At 53.4% G+C, this 13,645-nt stretch overlaps 1 protein-coding gene across 1 annotated transcript in view; it reads left to right on the top strand.

The window, feature by feature from the left end:
- Window positions 1–13,645, top strand: part of LOC116944238 (cerebellin-1-like) — a 39,789-nt gene that overhangs the window by 9,862 nt on the left and 16,282 nt on the right. Inside the window, exon 2 of the mRNA XM_032957752.2 lies at window positions 4,816–5,670. Within this exon, the coding sequence (XP_032813643.1) occupies window positions 5,335–5,670 (336 nt within the window). The 5' untranslated portion in view covers window positions 4,816–5,334. The remainder of the gene's footprint in view (window positions 1–4,815; window positions 5,671–13,645) is intronic.

Below are 13,645 nucleotides of genomic sequence, written 5' to 3' on the forward strand. Positions count from 1 at the left end.
GATTCCCGCTCACGCCCAAAATAACAGCGGTTCCGGGCCTTCAGTAGGTCGCTTTAACCTCAAAAGAGTACCTGGTGCGGTGTGTGAACATCTCCACTGGGAGACTAAGGCGGCAGGGCATGGTGCTGGCCTTCATTGGGGCTACTCGTTAACAGCACTTGCCCCAAATGTATTTTAAGGCTATAGGGGGGTCTTTGTCTTTGTGTATGGTGAGCGGTGGTGCGGTGGTTAGCGCACGACGTTATGAATCCAACGAAGGCCGATTCCCGCTCAAGGCTAACATCACTGACGAAAGTCTGAACCGGTCCCCGCGCTTCCCGAAGGTCGGCTCAGCCTGAAATAAGTTCCGTGTGCTGTGGTGATCGTCAACAAACGGAAGGAGGGAGGAAGAGACAGAAGCGGCCGGGCGTAGCGTACTGACCACACCACACTCCCTCTTGCGCTGGTGATTAACGTAATAGGTGCTCGCTAACAGCACTTGCCCCAACAGTCTATGGAGGCTACACTGGGGGGGGGGGGGGGGGTTCAGAAGGGTCGGGGTATCCTTGTCATTGTCTCTGTACGTGCAAAATAAGAACACTGCAATGTAATATTCGCGCAGTCCGAGCGAGTATCCAGCTCGCGTGCGGATACCAGATGGATTACATTATTACATCGCTCGAGAGATTGTGGGGGATCAATGATGACTCGGATCACATAGCGCCCTCCTGTTCGCCGGGGCGTCTCACAGCCCTTCAACATCTCAGTAGCGCCCCAACCCAGATGAGTGGCAGCGGTCGCTATGCGGCACGTGTCGACTGGGCACGTGGCCTGCAAGCGGGCGTTACTTTGCCAGTAGGGGGCGATTATTGCTGTTGCTGTGTGTGTGTGAGAGAGAGAGCGGTAGTGTAGCGGTTAGCGCGCTACGCTACGAATCTGGCGCCCCGGGTTCGATCCCGCTCACGGCCAACACCAGTGACTATGACCTTAACCGGGCCTGGGCCTCCTCTAGGTTAACTCAGCCTCAAATCAGTACCTGGTGTGGTGCGTAAAAACATCGCCACAAGGGAGACAATTGCGGCTGAGCGTGGTGCTGGCCACACACCTCCTCGTGTGCCGTTCTGGCCTTCATAGGCGCTCGCTAACAGCTATACGGAGGATCTTTGTCCTTGTACATCATCTCAATTGTGCGATACATCTTTTTTTTTCGAATCTTGCCAAATGTGAATGCAGCCCCCGGCACACAATGGCTTCCTCTCGTGATTACGTCGGCGGATGCGTAATAGTCCACTCCGAACAAGAATAAAAACAGACGGTTAATGCAACAACGCCGCCGCAGTAATTGATCGGGGCGGCCGCTGGATTCGAACCCGGAGAACTTCTGTAAACAAGCGGCGAACGCGCCACCGCGGAACGACGGCCTCGGGGCAGGGGGCACGCAGTCATCCACCAGTGGCTTGACCATAGCCAGCGGCGATGCGCGGTGAACGACCGCGCTCGGAGCAGAGTTTTGGCAGATCGGGGGGTTCCAGGCGGGCCGATTGAAGTCGGCCAAAAATGTTGCCCATTAGCAGCGTGGACAGTTGCCGTCGGGTTTCGTCGAGTGGAACAACAGAGGATGAGCAGTGCGCAGACAGGGACGGAGAGGTGCGCGCTGGAAGTTACACTGAGAGCCAGGGAGAGGAGCGGCGCGGTTGAGGAGCCACGCGGTTGAGGAGCCACGCGATTGAGGAGCCACGCGGGTGAGAGAACATACGAGGCGGGTTTGAGACATCGTCGTGTGGAACTTTCGGAAACAAAAGAAAGTGAGCGGGCCGGACGTGTCGCTTGACACGGTACCAGCGTCCTCGTTTTGACCGAGGTGAGGCACTTAAGAGGCCAGCAGTCGAGTCTCATTTGCAGCAGTGACCCCTGGATCACTGAACATGACGAAAAAAAAACAGGAAAAGTACCGCAAGGTGGAATTAAGGTCGAGAATAAACGCGGCACGTGCGGGCAAACCGAAGTAAGACGCTGGCGAGGACGTCCACCACGGATATGGAGCGAGCGGTTGATGAACGTCTTCAATCGGGCGACCACGAGGGATGGCGACGGTTCGTGGCGTCCTTCATCCAACAGTGGATCGATCGTGGCTGGGCAGTGTTGGCCAGGGTGCTGCTGCTGCTGCTGCACGTGGCTGCCTGCGATCCAGCGCTGCTGTGGAGGCGGCCGCGAGCGAGGGGTCGGTGGATCACCACGCACGCAGATGCTGTGTGACACTCCCTTCCCCGTGAGTGGACGTCGAGGCGGTGGCACACCCCTGGCTCGCCATGAGAAGGCAGTACAGCAAGTTGGCATGATCGTCATCTGTTTCCATCTGAACGGGGATAGCGCGTTGCCCCGTCGCGCAAGGCGTGAGGTTTTCTCCGGGCGCTCCGGTTTCCTCCTCCCACGTGGATAATGATAACAAACACGATTCGTCGTTGATTAGTTTGCTCATCGTAAAACCGTCACGCGAACTCCCGGTCATCCTCGCAGCAGCAGCAGCTTAAATATTGTCTCGGCCATCGAACAAAGGCCCCGGCCACTGCATCATCGCGCGGCGTTTTCAGGTTCGCTTCTGCGGCCGTCTGGAACGCTCTTCCCTCCGATATTAGGAAACCACTGGGCGCGATGCACTTAAACATTTTGGAATTAAAACACATTTATTTACAACTGCTCTCTGTGTTCTAGTTTATTGTCCGTCGCCTGATTAGCACTACGTCCGGTGCGACGTAAGTTATACGAACATGTGTAAAAGCAAGGTACACTTCCAGACGTTGTTAATGATCACGACGATGATGCGAAGGAAAAACGGGGCAGCGATGTGACAACACTGCGCGAACGGCTGAGCCCCATCCAACAAATACGAACCAACGAACGAACGAGGGGAGTCTAAGAACGACTCGAGCGGGCATCTTCATAGAAGGCACGACTATACCGATCGATTTCCTCACCGGGGCCGCGTTGCTCTTGTTGCCAAGCAAATCCCAGGCCGTCCAATTACGGCTCCCGCTCAGCCGGTGCTTTTGTGAACGCCGCCTGTGCGTCCACGTGGAGGCGCCTGGAAAAGCCTGAATCGTAAAAGACAAATGAGTGATGTTGGTGGTGTACCACCCAGTTCCTTCAAACCCTCATCTTTCTTTCTTTGTTGTTGTTTTTTTATTGCTGTTGCTGTTGTTGGTGGTGGTGGTGTTCGATATTGAACCTAGCTGATGATGACACATTACGACAATGGGTATCTGTGTGTGAGTCTGGGTATCTGTGTGAGCCTTCGGGTCTCTGTGTCCGTCGGTGTTTCTGTGTGGGTCCGTGAAAGTCTGCGTTTCTGTGTGAGCCTGTGGGTCTGTGTGACTCTGTGGGACTCTGCGTGAGTCTGTGGTTCTCTGTGAGTCTGTGGGTCCCTGTGTGAGTCTGTGAGTTCCTGTGTGACTCTGTGGTTCTGTGTGAATTTTCTGGGTCCCTGTGTGAGTCTGTGGGTCCCTGTGTGACCCTGTGATTTTGTGTGACTCTGTGGGTTCCCGTGTGATTCTGTGGGTCTCCGTGTGAGTCGGTGGGTCCCTGTGTGAGTCTGTGGGTCCCTGTGTGACTCTGTGATTTTGTGTGATTCTGTGGGTTCCCGTGTGAGTCTGTGGGTCTCCGTGTGAGTCTGTGGATCTCTGTGAGTCGGTGGGGCCCTGCGTGAGTCTGTGGGTCTCTGTGAGTCGGTGGGTCCCCGTGTGAGTCGGTGGGTCCCCGTGTGAGTATGTGGGCCCCTGTGTGACTCCGTGTTTCTGTGTGAGTCTGTGGGTCCCTGTGGGAGTCTGTGTGTCCCTGTGTGATGCTGTGGGTCTCCGCGTGAGTCTGTGGGTCCCCGTGCGAGTCTGTGGGTCCCTGTGTGAGTCTGTGGATCCCTGTGTGACTCTGTGGGTCCCTGTGTGAGTCTCTGTGTGACCCTGTGTGTCCCTGTGTGATGCTGTGGGTCTCCGCGTGAGTCTGTGGGCCTCCGTGTGGGTCGGTGGATACGTGGTGAGTATCTAAGGGCAGGTGATGGGAGACCGTCAGACCAAATCTTAGAGGTCACCGTCTCTCTACTTTGCAGCGGCTGCATGATCTGGCAGAAGGCAGAACGCGTTGGCAATGAACGGCTTTTCGTGTTTAGTTTGTTGTTCATCCCCAGCACCTCGGATCGACACGGTTGGCTACGTCCGGTTTCGAAAATAAAGTTCGACACGCATACTTACATATATACATCTTGATCTCGACCTTGAACCTGGTCAGTGCTGGGGAGCGGTGGCGTAGTGGTTAGTGCGCTGCGCTATGAACCCGGCAGCTCAAGTTCGATTCCCCGCTCACGGCCACGGCCAGTGACCAATTAACTGAACCGGTCGTGCGCCTCCCCTAGGTCGACTCTGCCTCAAATGTGTAACCATCGTCACTGGGGAGACAAAGGCGGCCGGGCGTTGTGCTGGCGACCCCCCCCCCCCCTCGTGTGCCGTTTCGGCCTTCATAGGTGTGCTGCTCTTGAACAGACTGTAAGCACTTGTCCCAACAGTCTGTTAAGGCTATAGGGGGGAACTTTGTTGTTGTCTTTATTGGGCAGTGCTCCAGACTGACAAGGAGTAGACCCTGAGATCAACGAGTGGTCGCCAGGTTAAACCGGCCGACCCATCATCTTCGTGGGGCAGATAAAATTGGTACCAGGTTGTGAGGAGTTCAACGGTGGTTTGACCTATGTGGGCGGATCAGTCCAACTCTCATCATTATCATCACCGCCGCCATATTCATCATCATCGCCATTCTCTATTTTCTGATGTCTGATGCTTGTTTCACCCGCAGCGCTTCGGCATCTGATAACGGGAGCAGAGGAACGGAAAGAAGACGTTAGCACCACCACCACCACCAACAACAACAACAACCAGCGGAACAACCACCACGACCGACAACAACAAACACCGTCACACGGAACGGCCACAACTGCCACCATCACCAACAATATTAACACACAACCACTAGAAACAACAATAGCCACCATCACCACCAACAACCCCCATCACCTACGGAATATCCATCACCACCACCAAAAATAATCAACACCAACGAAAGCAAACAAGCAACAACCGCCACCACCAACGGAGCAACAACCACCACCACCGCCACCACCACCAATACAATTCCTCAGCACTACAAGTGCAAGAACAAGGAAAGAACCAAAACCACCACCACCACCACCAACTGAACAACCACCTCCACCAGCAACGACAACAACAACAACCGCCACCACCACCCAAAGGGAAGGAGCCCGCAACCGCATCCACGACTCCCGTCGGTCCTCTCTCCCCAGCCAGCGAGCCAGCCATGGGCGTCCTTGGACGTAGCGCTTCGGCTCACCAAGGCTCATCCAAGGGGGGAGCCGTGCCCGCTGCTGCCCTGCTGCTGCCCCTGGTGCTGGCCCTGGCGCTGCCCCTGCCGGGCCCCGGGTGGGCTCAGAACGAGACGGAGCCGATCGTGCTCGAGGGCAAGTGCCTGGTGGTGTGCGACTCCAACCCCACGGCGGACCCGGCGAGCGGTGCCTCCTCGCTGGGCTTCACGGTGCGCTCGGGCACGGCCAAAGTGGCGTTCTCTGTGGTGCGGAGCACCAACCACGAGCCATCCGAGATGAGCAACCGCTCCATGATCATCTACTTTGATCAGGTGAGCGGATGGCGGGTGGGGCGGGAGGGGGGGGGATGGAGAGAGATTGACGAGAGATGATTGGAGAGAGATTGACGAGAGATAGAATGAAGGAGGAGAGAGAAAGCGGGCGAGGGAATAGATGGACTGATGGATGGGAGGCTTTATGGAGATTTTCAGTCTTATATCGAGACGCATTGACTCACATAGAGACGCATCGATTTACGTAGAGACTTATATATAAAACACATAATAACGGAGAGACGCTTAAGAGGTTCACAGAGACGCCTGTTGGTGCCTACTTGTCTGGTGCGGTGACGAGTTGTTAACTACCTCGCCTGATATACAGGAAGTCGTAGGTTCGATCCCGAGCCTGAAGCCTGTTCTATATTTGGAGTTCGCATGCCTCTCTCCCCGTGGTCGCCTGAAATGTCCTCCGGTTTTTTCCCTCCATATTTAGGAAGGTGCGTTTAGAGTGTTTGGCTGCTGTACATTCCCACGTGATAATCCACTTTTTTGAGCTGTTATTTGTGGTCAGGTCGCTTCTGAAAAGGACGCTACATAGCTAAGTCGGCCTGACCTGGTAAAATGTAAACATATTTTAGTCTAAGTTTAGGTCACGACCTCCTCGTGCGCCGTTTCGGTCTGAATAGGCGCTCGCTAACAGCACTCGCCCCAACAGTCCGTTAAAAAGCTACACGGGGGATCTTCGTTTTTTTGTTTGTTTTTGGCACGTAAAAATACACGTCTAAATCTACATGTCCACACGTATCGACGTGTTATCACCATGCGATGAAATAGACGCTTAGATGTATTATTTAGAGCAAAGTATTAGACCCATCCATCCAGGAGATGGATCGTATCATGATTATAATCTACAGAGCCCTAGTAGTCATCATTGACAGCCATTTGTCAGTCTTGGAAATTTGATTTTCTTCTCTTACCATATTTCAGCACTGGCTGGTCAGTGCAGTCCAGGCTGTGAAGGGGGAATGGTGGTGAGGGTGGTGAGGGTGGTGACGAGGTGAGGGTGGTGAGGGTGGTGAGGGTGGTGCGTTCTCACGCAAGTTCAAGCGTAGTCAACAAAACATGTTGACCTTGAATGTCACGCCACTGCCGCTCGACTGACCGTGGTTGTTCCCAGTTATAGGCGGGTGGGTGCGGAGCGGTGTCGCAGTGGTTGGCGCTTCGCTGCGTTACGAACCCGGCGACCCGAGTTCGATTCCCGCTCACGGCCACCAACACCAGTGACGATTATCTGAACAGGTCCTGGGCCTCCCCTAGGTCGGCTCAGCCTCAAATTTGTACCTGGTGCGGTGTGTTTAAAATCGCCACTAGGGAGACAAAGGCGGACGGGCGTGGTGTTGGCCACCCACCCCCTCGTGTGTCGTGCCCGCCTTCACAGGTGCTTCCAAACTGCACTTGCCCCCACAGTCTGTCAAAGCTACACCGGGGATCTTTGCCCTTGTTATAGCCTGGACTTCCCTGCGGTCACGAATTTATTAAAACAGAACGATTCGTGTGGGTTGTGAGAAGTTAATTGACCATCTTGGCTGATGGGATGTGTACAAAAAAAAAACCTACCATATGTTTTTTGTTGTTGTACTGTACCGCACTTCTGTGTTCCCACTTCAATGTTCTTCGCTCTGAGGCAAAGCCCTAACTGGCTGGTTTCGACATGCAGTGTCTTGTCAGTTCCGAGTTCGCTTTCATTGAAACCAATGCTGTTGACATGACGCACTCCCCAGCAGACTATGTCACTCGGGATGGGGGATCACATACAGACGGTTTCGAAACTCCATTTTCCCGTGCGCGTCGAGGAGGAGCCGTACCCTGGCTCGCCAGGAGACATCAGTACAGCAACAATATGTGAACTCTACCCGTTCCGTCTGCATGGGGATCGAGTGTTTCTCCCTCGCGCACGTTATGGGTTTTCTCTGGGTGCTCCGGTTTCCTCCGCAGTTGAATAATAAACACAACTCTTCATTGATTGGCAATGAAAAAAACACCTTCATAGTAAGAGGATCGCAGAGCATGGGCAATTGTACGTTTGTTGAACTTCTTCCGCACCGTACGTAGCCAACCGTGCTTATAGCAGGCACGGGGGAAAGTCAGCAAACTAAACACAAAAAGCAGTGCCCAGTGGCTTCCTGATATCGGAGGGAAGAGCGTTCCAGACGGCCGCAGAAGCGCGTCTGAAAGCGCGCGATGCAAGTGACCGTCTCTGTTCGATGGCTGAGCCAAAAGCCGCTGCAGTTGTTGGTAGCAACGGCACCTCATCGCCGAGTGACTGCTGCTGCTGCCGCACCCTGGCGCCTCCGAGTCATCCTCCCATCGCTCCGCTCGCCTACGAGCGCGAGAGAGCGGACATCCACGGCAGCGACACCGCGCCCGCGAGTTGTACGTGACGACTGGCGATCATCGGCGACGCTGCCGCTCGTACGATCGACGCTCGGGCGGCTCGTAGCGGGCTCGCGCGCGAGACAAACCAAAAACCTGCGGACGGCACCGCGTTTCGTTTGGCACGCGGACTCCCGCAGACCCTTGTGGTGGTGGGGGGGGGGGGGATAGCTTGGCAAAGACGCGACAACGGCGGAACGCGATGAATATTTGACGCGTTCGCAGGTGCATCTGTACTTCCGTTAATATCGTACAGCTCCTTACCAGGCCGGGATGTAGTGGGGGGAGAGAGCGTGGCGGATGTTGGGGGGTAACTGGGGGGTGACGAGGGGAGGGAGAGAGCAGATTGACCTGGGCAAATGGGGTCATTGATCCAGAGCCCACAACTAAACTCTAGAGGGCCCCACGAAAATAGGCAAATTAATTCCTGACATTAAATTTTCTGTTCGTGTACTTCAAAGTAGGACTGTCGGTTCACATTATCGCGTGGTAAATTGTAACAATCCGACAGCACGTTCCCCGACGTGCCACATGCCAATACGGGGGGAGCTTTGTCTTTGTGGATGTGTAACACAGCACCATCAGAATATGCATTTATGCTGGAGGAAACCGAAGAGCCGTGAAAGCTCTTGTTCGCAGATGTCCATCAGCGCCGCGGAGAGACAAAGGCGGCCGAGCGCATGGATGCTGCTGCTGCTGCTGCGGCCGAGTGTGGAATGGTCAGTCGCAGAGACAACACAGAGGTCGCCGGTACCATTGCGACCTCTCGGCGTGGGAATTTAAACGACGGCCACGTTTCTGACACTCCCCCCTAACCCATATCCGTCCTCCCGCGAGCTAGCTAGCTAGCCCCGCGCCCGGCCGCCTTTGTCTCCTCGGCGCTGATGTTTACTCACCGCGGGAGGTAGATTACTTATTTTAAAGCCCGAGCCGCGTGATCCTACGGCCGTAAATCCCGAATCGGTTTATCGGTGAAACCGCCGCCGGCAATCAGCCACGCGTGGAATCGACCACTCACACGTGTCGCCGGGCTTCATAACGCAGCGTGCTCTAACCGCTGCGCCACCGCTCCGCCTCGCTCGCTCCTCTCCGTTTTTAGTCTGAGAGACACAGACGCGCGCGTCGCCGCAGTGCTAAGTGGATTGACTCCGGGGTGGCTTGGCCTTAATTGGATTTTTTTTTATCGCGGTTGTTTATTTATTTTTTCAGGGTGGGTGGGTAGGATGGCAGGGGGGGGGGGTACTGCACGTGGTTGTTCCACTGGCGAACGTTCGGAATTGTACAGCGTGGACCGTAGTCGTTGGTGTTCGAGGGGGAATTGGCCGTGACCTTTGCTCACCAATGGACGATGGCTTCCCCCGCTCCCCCCGCTCCTCCCCCCTTCCGCCCCCCACACGACCCCCCCTCCCCACCCCTTCCATCCCCACTCACCCCTTTCGTATACAGCGCCCTTTAATTCGAGCGTGGCAAGAATCCCTTTGTGCCGTGGTAGTGTCTCCGTTTTTAATTACAGAATGACGACCCTGGAGACCACAATCGCGTAGTAACAATTACCATTATTTAAATAGACATTTAAGGTTATTTGTGTATATATATAATTACGAGGTTAATTAAAACTAATTGGCGCGATGCGTAACGGCAATGCCCTTGAATCTGGCCACCCGAGTTATATTTCTCACCCACGGGTGCGTGCAACATCAGCGGCGAATATTTGACGAAGTCTCGTGCCTCTGCTGGGTCGATTCAGCCTTGAGCGAGTAGGTATACCTGTGGTGTGATGTGGGAAGAAAAAAAATCACCAACCGCGAAGACAAAGGCGGCCGTGCGAGGTGCTCCGCACACCACAATAACCTGCCGATCTCGTCAAGGAGCTTAAGCCATGAAGCGAATTCCGGTCATCATCGCAGCGGCTTCTCGATAACCATCGAATGAAGACGTTCACTGCATTGCGCGCTTTTAGATGCACTTCTGCGGCCGTCTGGAACGCTCTTCCTTCTGATATTAGGAAGCCAATGGCGCTATGCACGTTAAAATCTAGAATAAAAACTAATTTCTTGAGAACTGCTTTTTGTGTTTAGTTTGTTGTCCTTCCCCCGTACCTCCGATTAGCACGGTTGGTTACGTACGGTGCAAAGGAAGTTCAACGTACATGCATACCACCCCCTGTGTGCCGTGTTGATTATCCTACGGGCTGCGTTAACATCACTTGTTCCAACAGTCTGTTGAGGCTATACGGGGGATCTTTGTCTTTGTGCTTGTTTTGGACGACTACTACCAACGCTGTCTACCCATGGATACATAGCACGGTAGGCGGAGTCGAGGGAGTCAAGGATGCGATGCGTGGAGGGAAAGAGAAGGGAAGGGGAGATGGAAGAGAGAAGAAGGCAAGATGGGAAATGGGAGTCGAGAGGTGAAGGATGGAGAAGGAGTGGAGAAACGGGAGCATGGGGGATCAGGGGAGACAAGAAGAGGGAGGAGGGAGAGGCTGCGTCAGGGCCTCCAAGCTGCTGCTGCTGTGAGGAGGAACGGCGTCTGTTTTCACAGCGGGCGGGGAGAGGGGAAAGGGGAGGGGTTCAGAGTGGGGGTGGCCACGCATATAAGTCACGTGGTTTACGGGAGGCTTGAACTGATATCGACAGAAAGCTTAGGGTCCAATATAACTCTCGTGTCTCTTCCAATTATTTGGCGCAATGACTGAAGTGGTGAGTAATTAACTGTAAGACATCCTCGACGAATGTGAAAACACACGTCAACATTATAACCACCACCATCATCATTACAATTATAATCATAAACATCAATATTTTTTTTATTATTATTAACATCCACATGAAATCACTACCATCGTCACCGTCATCAACATCACCGCCATCGCTATCAACATCATCATCATCATCAGTCGGTCACCAGCAATGATTAACACGTCATCACAAACATCAGTCCTTGAGAGATGCTGGGAGTGTAGATGAACGGAGTGCCGACACTTCGCTGCACGTGGCTGTCCCTGTAAAACTGTCATCAACTCTGAATAACAAGCGTCGCTCACCACACCTCACCGCGCCGGGCAGTGTGGTGACAGGGAGGCAGTGGTCTGTTGGGTTCCACGGCCGATTCACTCATTACTTGCCACTCATGTCAGCTGGGGCCCGGATGCGAATATCAGGGCGCCGGGTTTATAGCGCGGTGCGGAAAACCACTCCTCCACTGCTCCCCAGGAACTTAATAACGCGCGCAAATATTTATAATCTCCTCCACGCAATCTCCTAGCTCTCTTGACTTAAAACTTCCGTGACTGCAGGAATTCATGCTATTTTCTCTCAGCCTGATGAAGACCGCTTTTGTTGCGATCGAAACGTCGTGGGCTTTTTCCTTTCATTTTTTATTTATTTAAAAAAAAAAATATCTACGTGACTTTAGCGAAATAACCAAGAAAATGAACTCCTACCTCGACTCTCTCATCACTCTCTTCTAACCTCCACCGCACTTTCCTGCTTCTCCCCTCTCATTTCACTCTCGTCCCCTCCACACCCTCCCCTGCCTCCCTCATCATCTCTCTCGAATTTCCCTGCGCGTGACACGATGCTAATCGTAAACCTGCAACGCGATTGTGGAACACACAACTGTATTTTTTTCATTTAAACAAAAATCGCCCACGTTCTCCCTCGAGCAGTGCCTAAGATTAGAGGTGGTGATGAAGCGTAGAGGGGGAGGAGGTGAGAGCGGAGATGGTTGGAGGGTGAACAGAGTGATGCATCAATAACCTTAGCAATGCACTTTAACATTTTATTTTTTTACGCATGTTTATGCGAGGACAGGGTCTCTGAGGCTCATGGCTCTTCTTCAGGAGGGTCATGCCAAGTTATTTTTAGTAGGGTGTGTGTGTGTGTGGGGCATAATTGCTGCTACGTGTAATTCCAACGGACGAACTCACTGTGCAATTAAAACATCGCCCACGAAAACTCGACCTCATCTGAGCTCGTCCGCTCTCGCAAGCTCAGCAGGCTGCAGGCTTCGACTCTGCAGGAGCGCTTGGACGGCCACCCGTCGTGCACGACAGAGTTGCTCCTATGGGCTGCTGCTGCCGCCGCTGCTGCTGTGCTACGCTGCGCAAGGCAAAGGGCATCGCAGCAACCATTCACAGCCGCTCTGGAATCTATGCTCTCCGCCCTGCGCGAACCAGCCACAGTCCAGCGCGCTGGAGTATGGCCGAAAACGACCACCGGAATCGCTTTCGGTGTGCAACTTGCGAGGCATTCATCCAGCAGTGGATTGACAACGGAGCTGTGTGCGTGCACTATATGCGATGCGTTTATCAGGAAAGGGATGTCTGCTATGTGTTGAACGCTGGAATAGGTGACACGGACAAGTCACGGTCAGTGGAGGAGGGGGGCGATACTCAGCCCCGATTCGAGCCTGGGTTGTTTAAATGATAACAGGTTAAGACGGACGAGACTCTGGAGTATATGAATGCGCTGATTTGGCGCGCGCGCGAACGTACAAAACGGTACGGCTGCCTAAGGTCACCGAGTGGTTACACTTTTTTGTTACATCGTTTCTCAGTTAAATGTAAAGGCGCAGAGACCTTGCAATTGGTTTGCTCGTGCCAGTCCTGACGAAAGGGGCACCTGTTTAAACGTAAATAACGTGTGTTGTTTATTTTCAAACATTTATATTTGTACAACGAAGTGCTAACCGGTTTGTAACTGATTCTGGATTGGTGCTTTTTCATGCGGTTCCCGTTGATGCACATAAAAGGATTTTAACGACCCTAATTTGAAGGTTAGGAAAGGGGTCTCAGCAAGGCGGACTAGAGGAGCGGCAGCCGAGAACAAGCGACCTCCCACACCGAGCGGAGGTGGACTAAGATATTTTACTTTAGTTTCACTCAAAACACCTCTGTCATGTAAGATAATTTAACGGAAGTTCGTCGGTGTTGGAGCGGACAAGCGCCACGGTGGCGAGATGCTAACTACGTCGCCTGGTATACAGGAGGTCGTGCGTTTAATCACGACACTAAAATAAATGAAACTCAACAGAGACGCACGGAAATAGAGTGAAAGAGAGACCCTAGTAGTTGCGGTAACTTCCTCTGTACATTTCCGCCACTGCCGACGCCGGCTTTGTCTTGAATCCACTCAAAGGGACACATTATATTTCATCGGCTAATTTTAGCTGGAACCGAATGCCCGCGTCTATATGTAAGTGGGCACGAGACTCATCTATCGGTGTGCATGGTGATAACAGCAGCAGCAGCAATGTGGTTCAGGAGCTCGATGAACAATGTCGAGGTCTTGGTGCTGCTCGCCACGACGAGAGGTCTTCAGCACAGAGATTGTTCGCGGAGTGTCGCTGTTTCTCCTCCAGCTCCTCCGTAGAAGTGAGCGCAGACACCACAGCGGGTTTACTACACGGCCCCTAGTTTGGGTTGCACAGACCCTCAATGGGTACTGTCGTGGTTTGTCTTTGATGTATCTCACCGTGTCTCTGTGGATGTATACACGTCCCTATGAGTCTATATGGATCTACGCGCGTCTCTAAGGGTATCTACTATCTCCCCGTGTCTCTGTGGATGTATACATGTCCCTATGAGTCTATA

Source organism: Petromyzon marinus, chromosome 20, assembly GCF_048934315.1.
Source record: "Petromyzon marinus isolate PM22_M1 ecotype Great Lakes invasive population chromosome 20, UKy_Petmar_22M1.pri1.0, whole genome shotgun sequence".
NCBI lineage: Eukaryota > Metazoa > Chordata > Hyperoartia > Petromyzontiformes > Petromyzontidae > Petromyzon > Petromyzon marinus.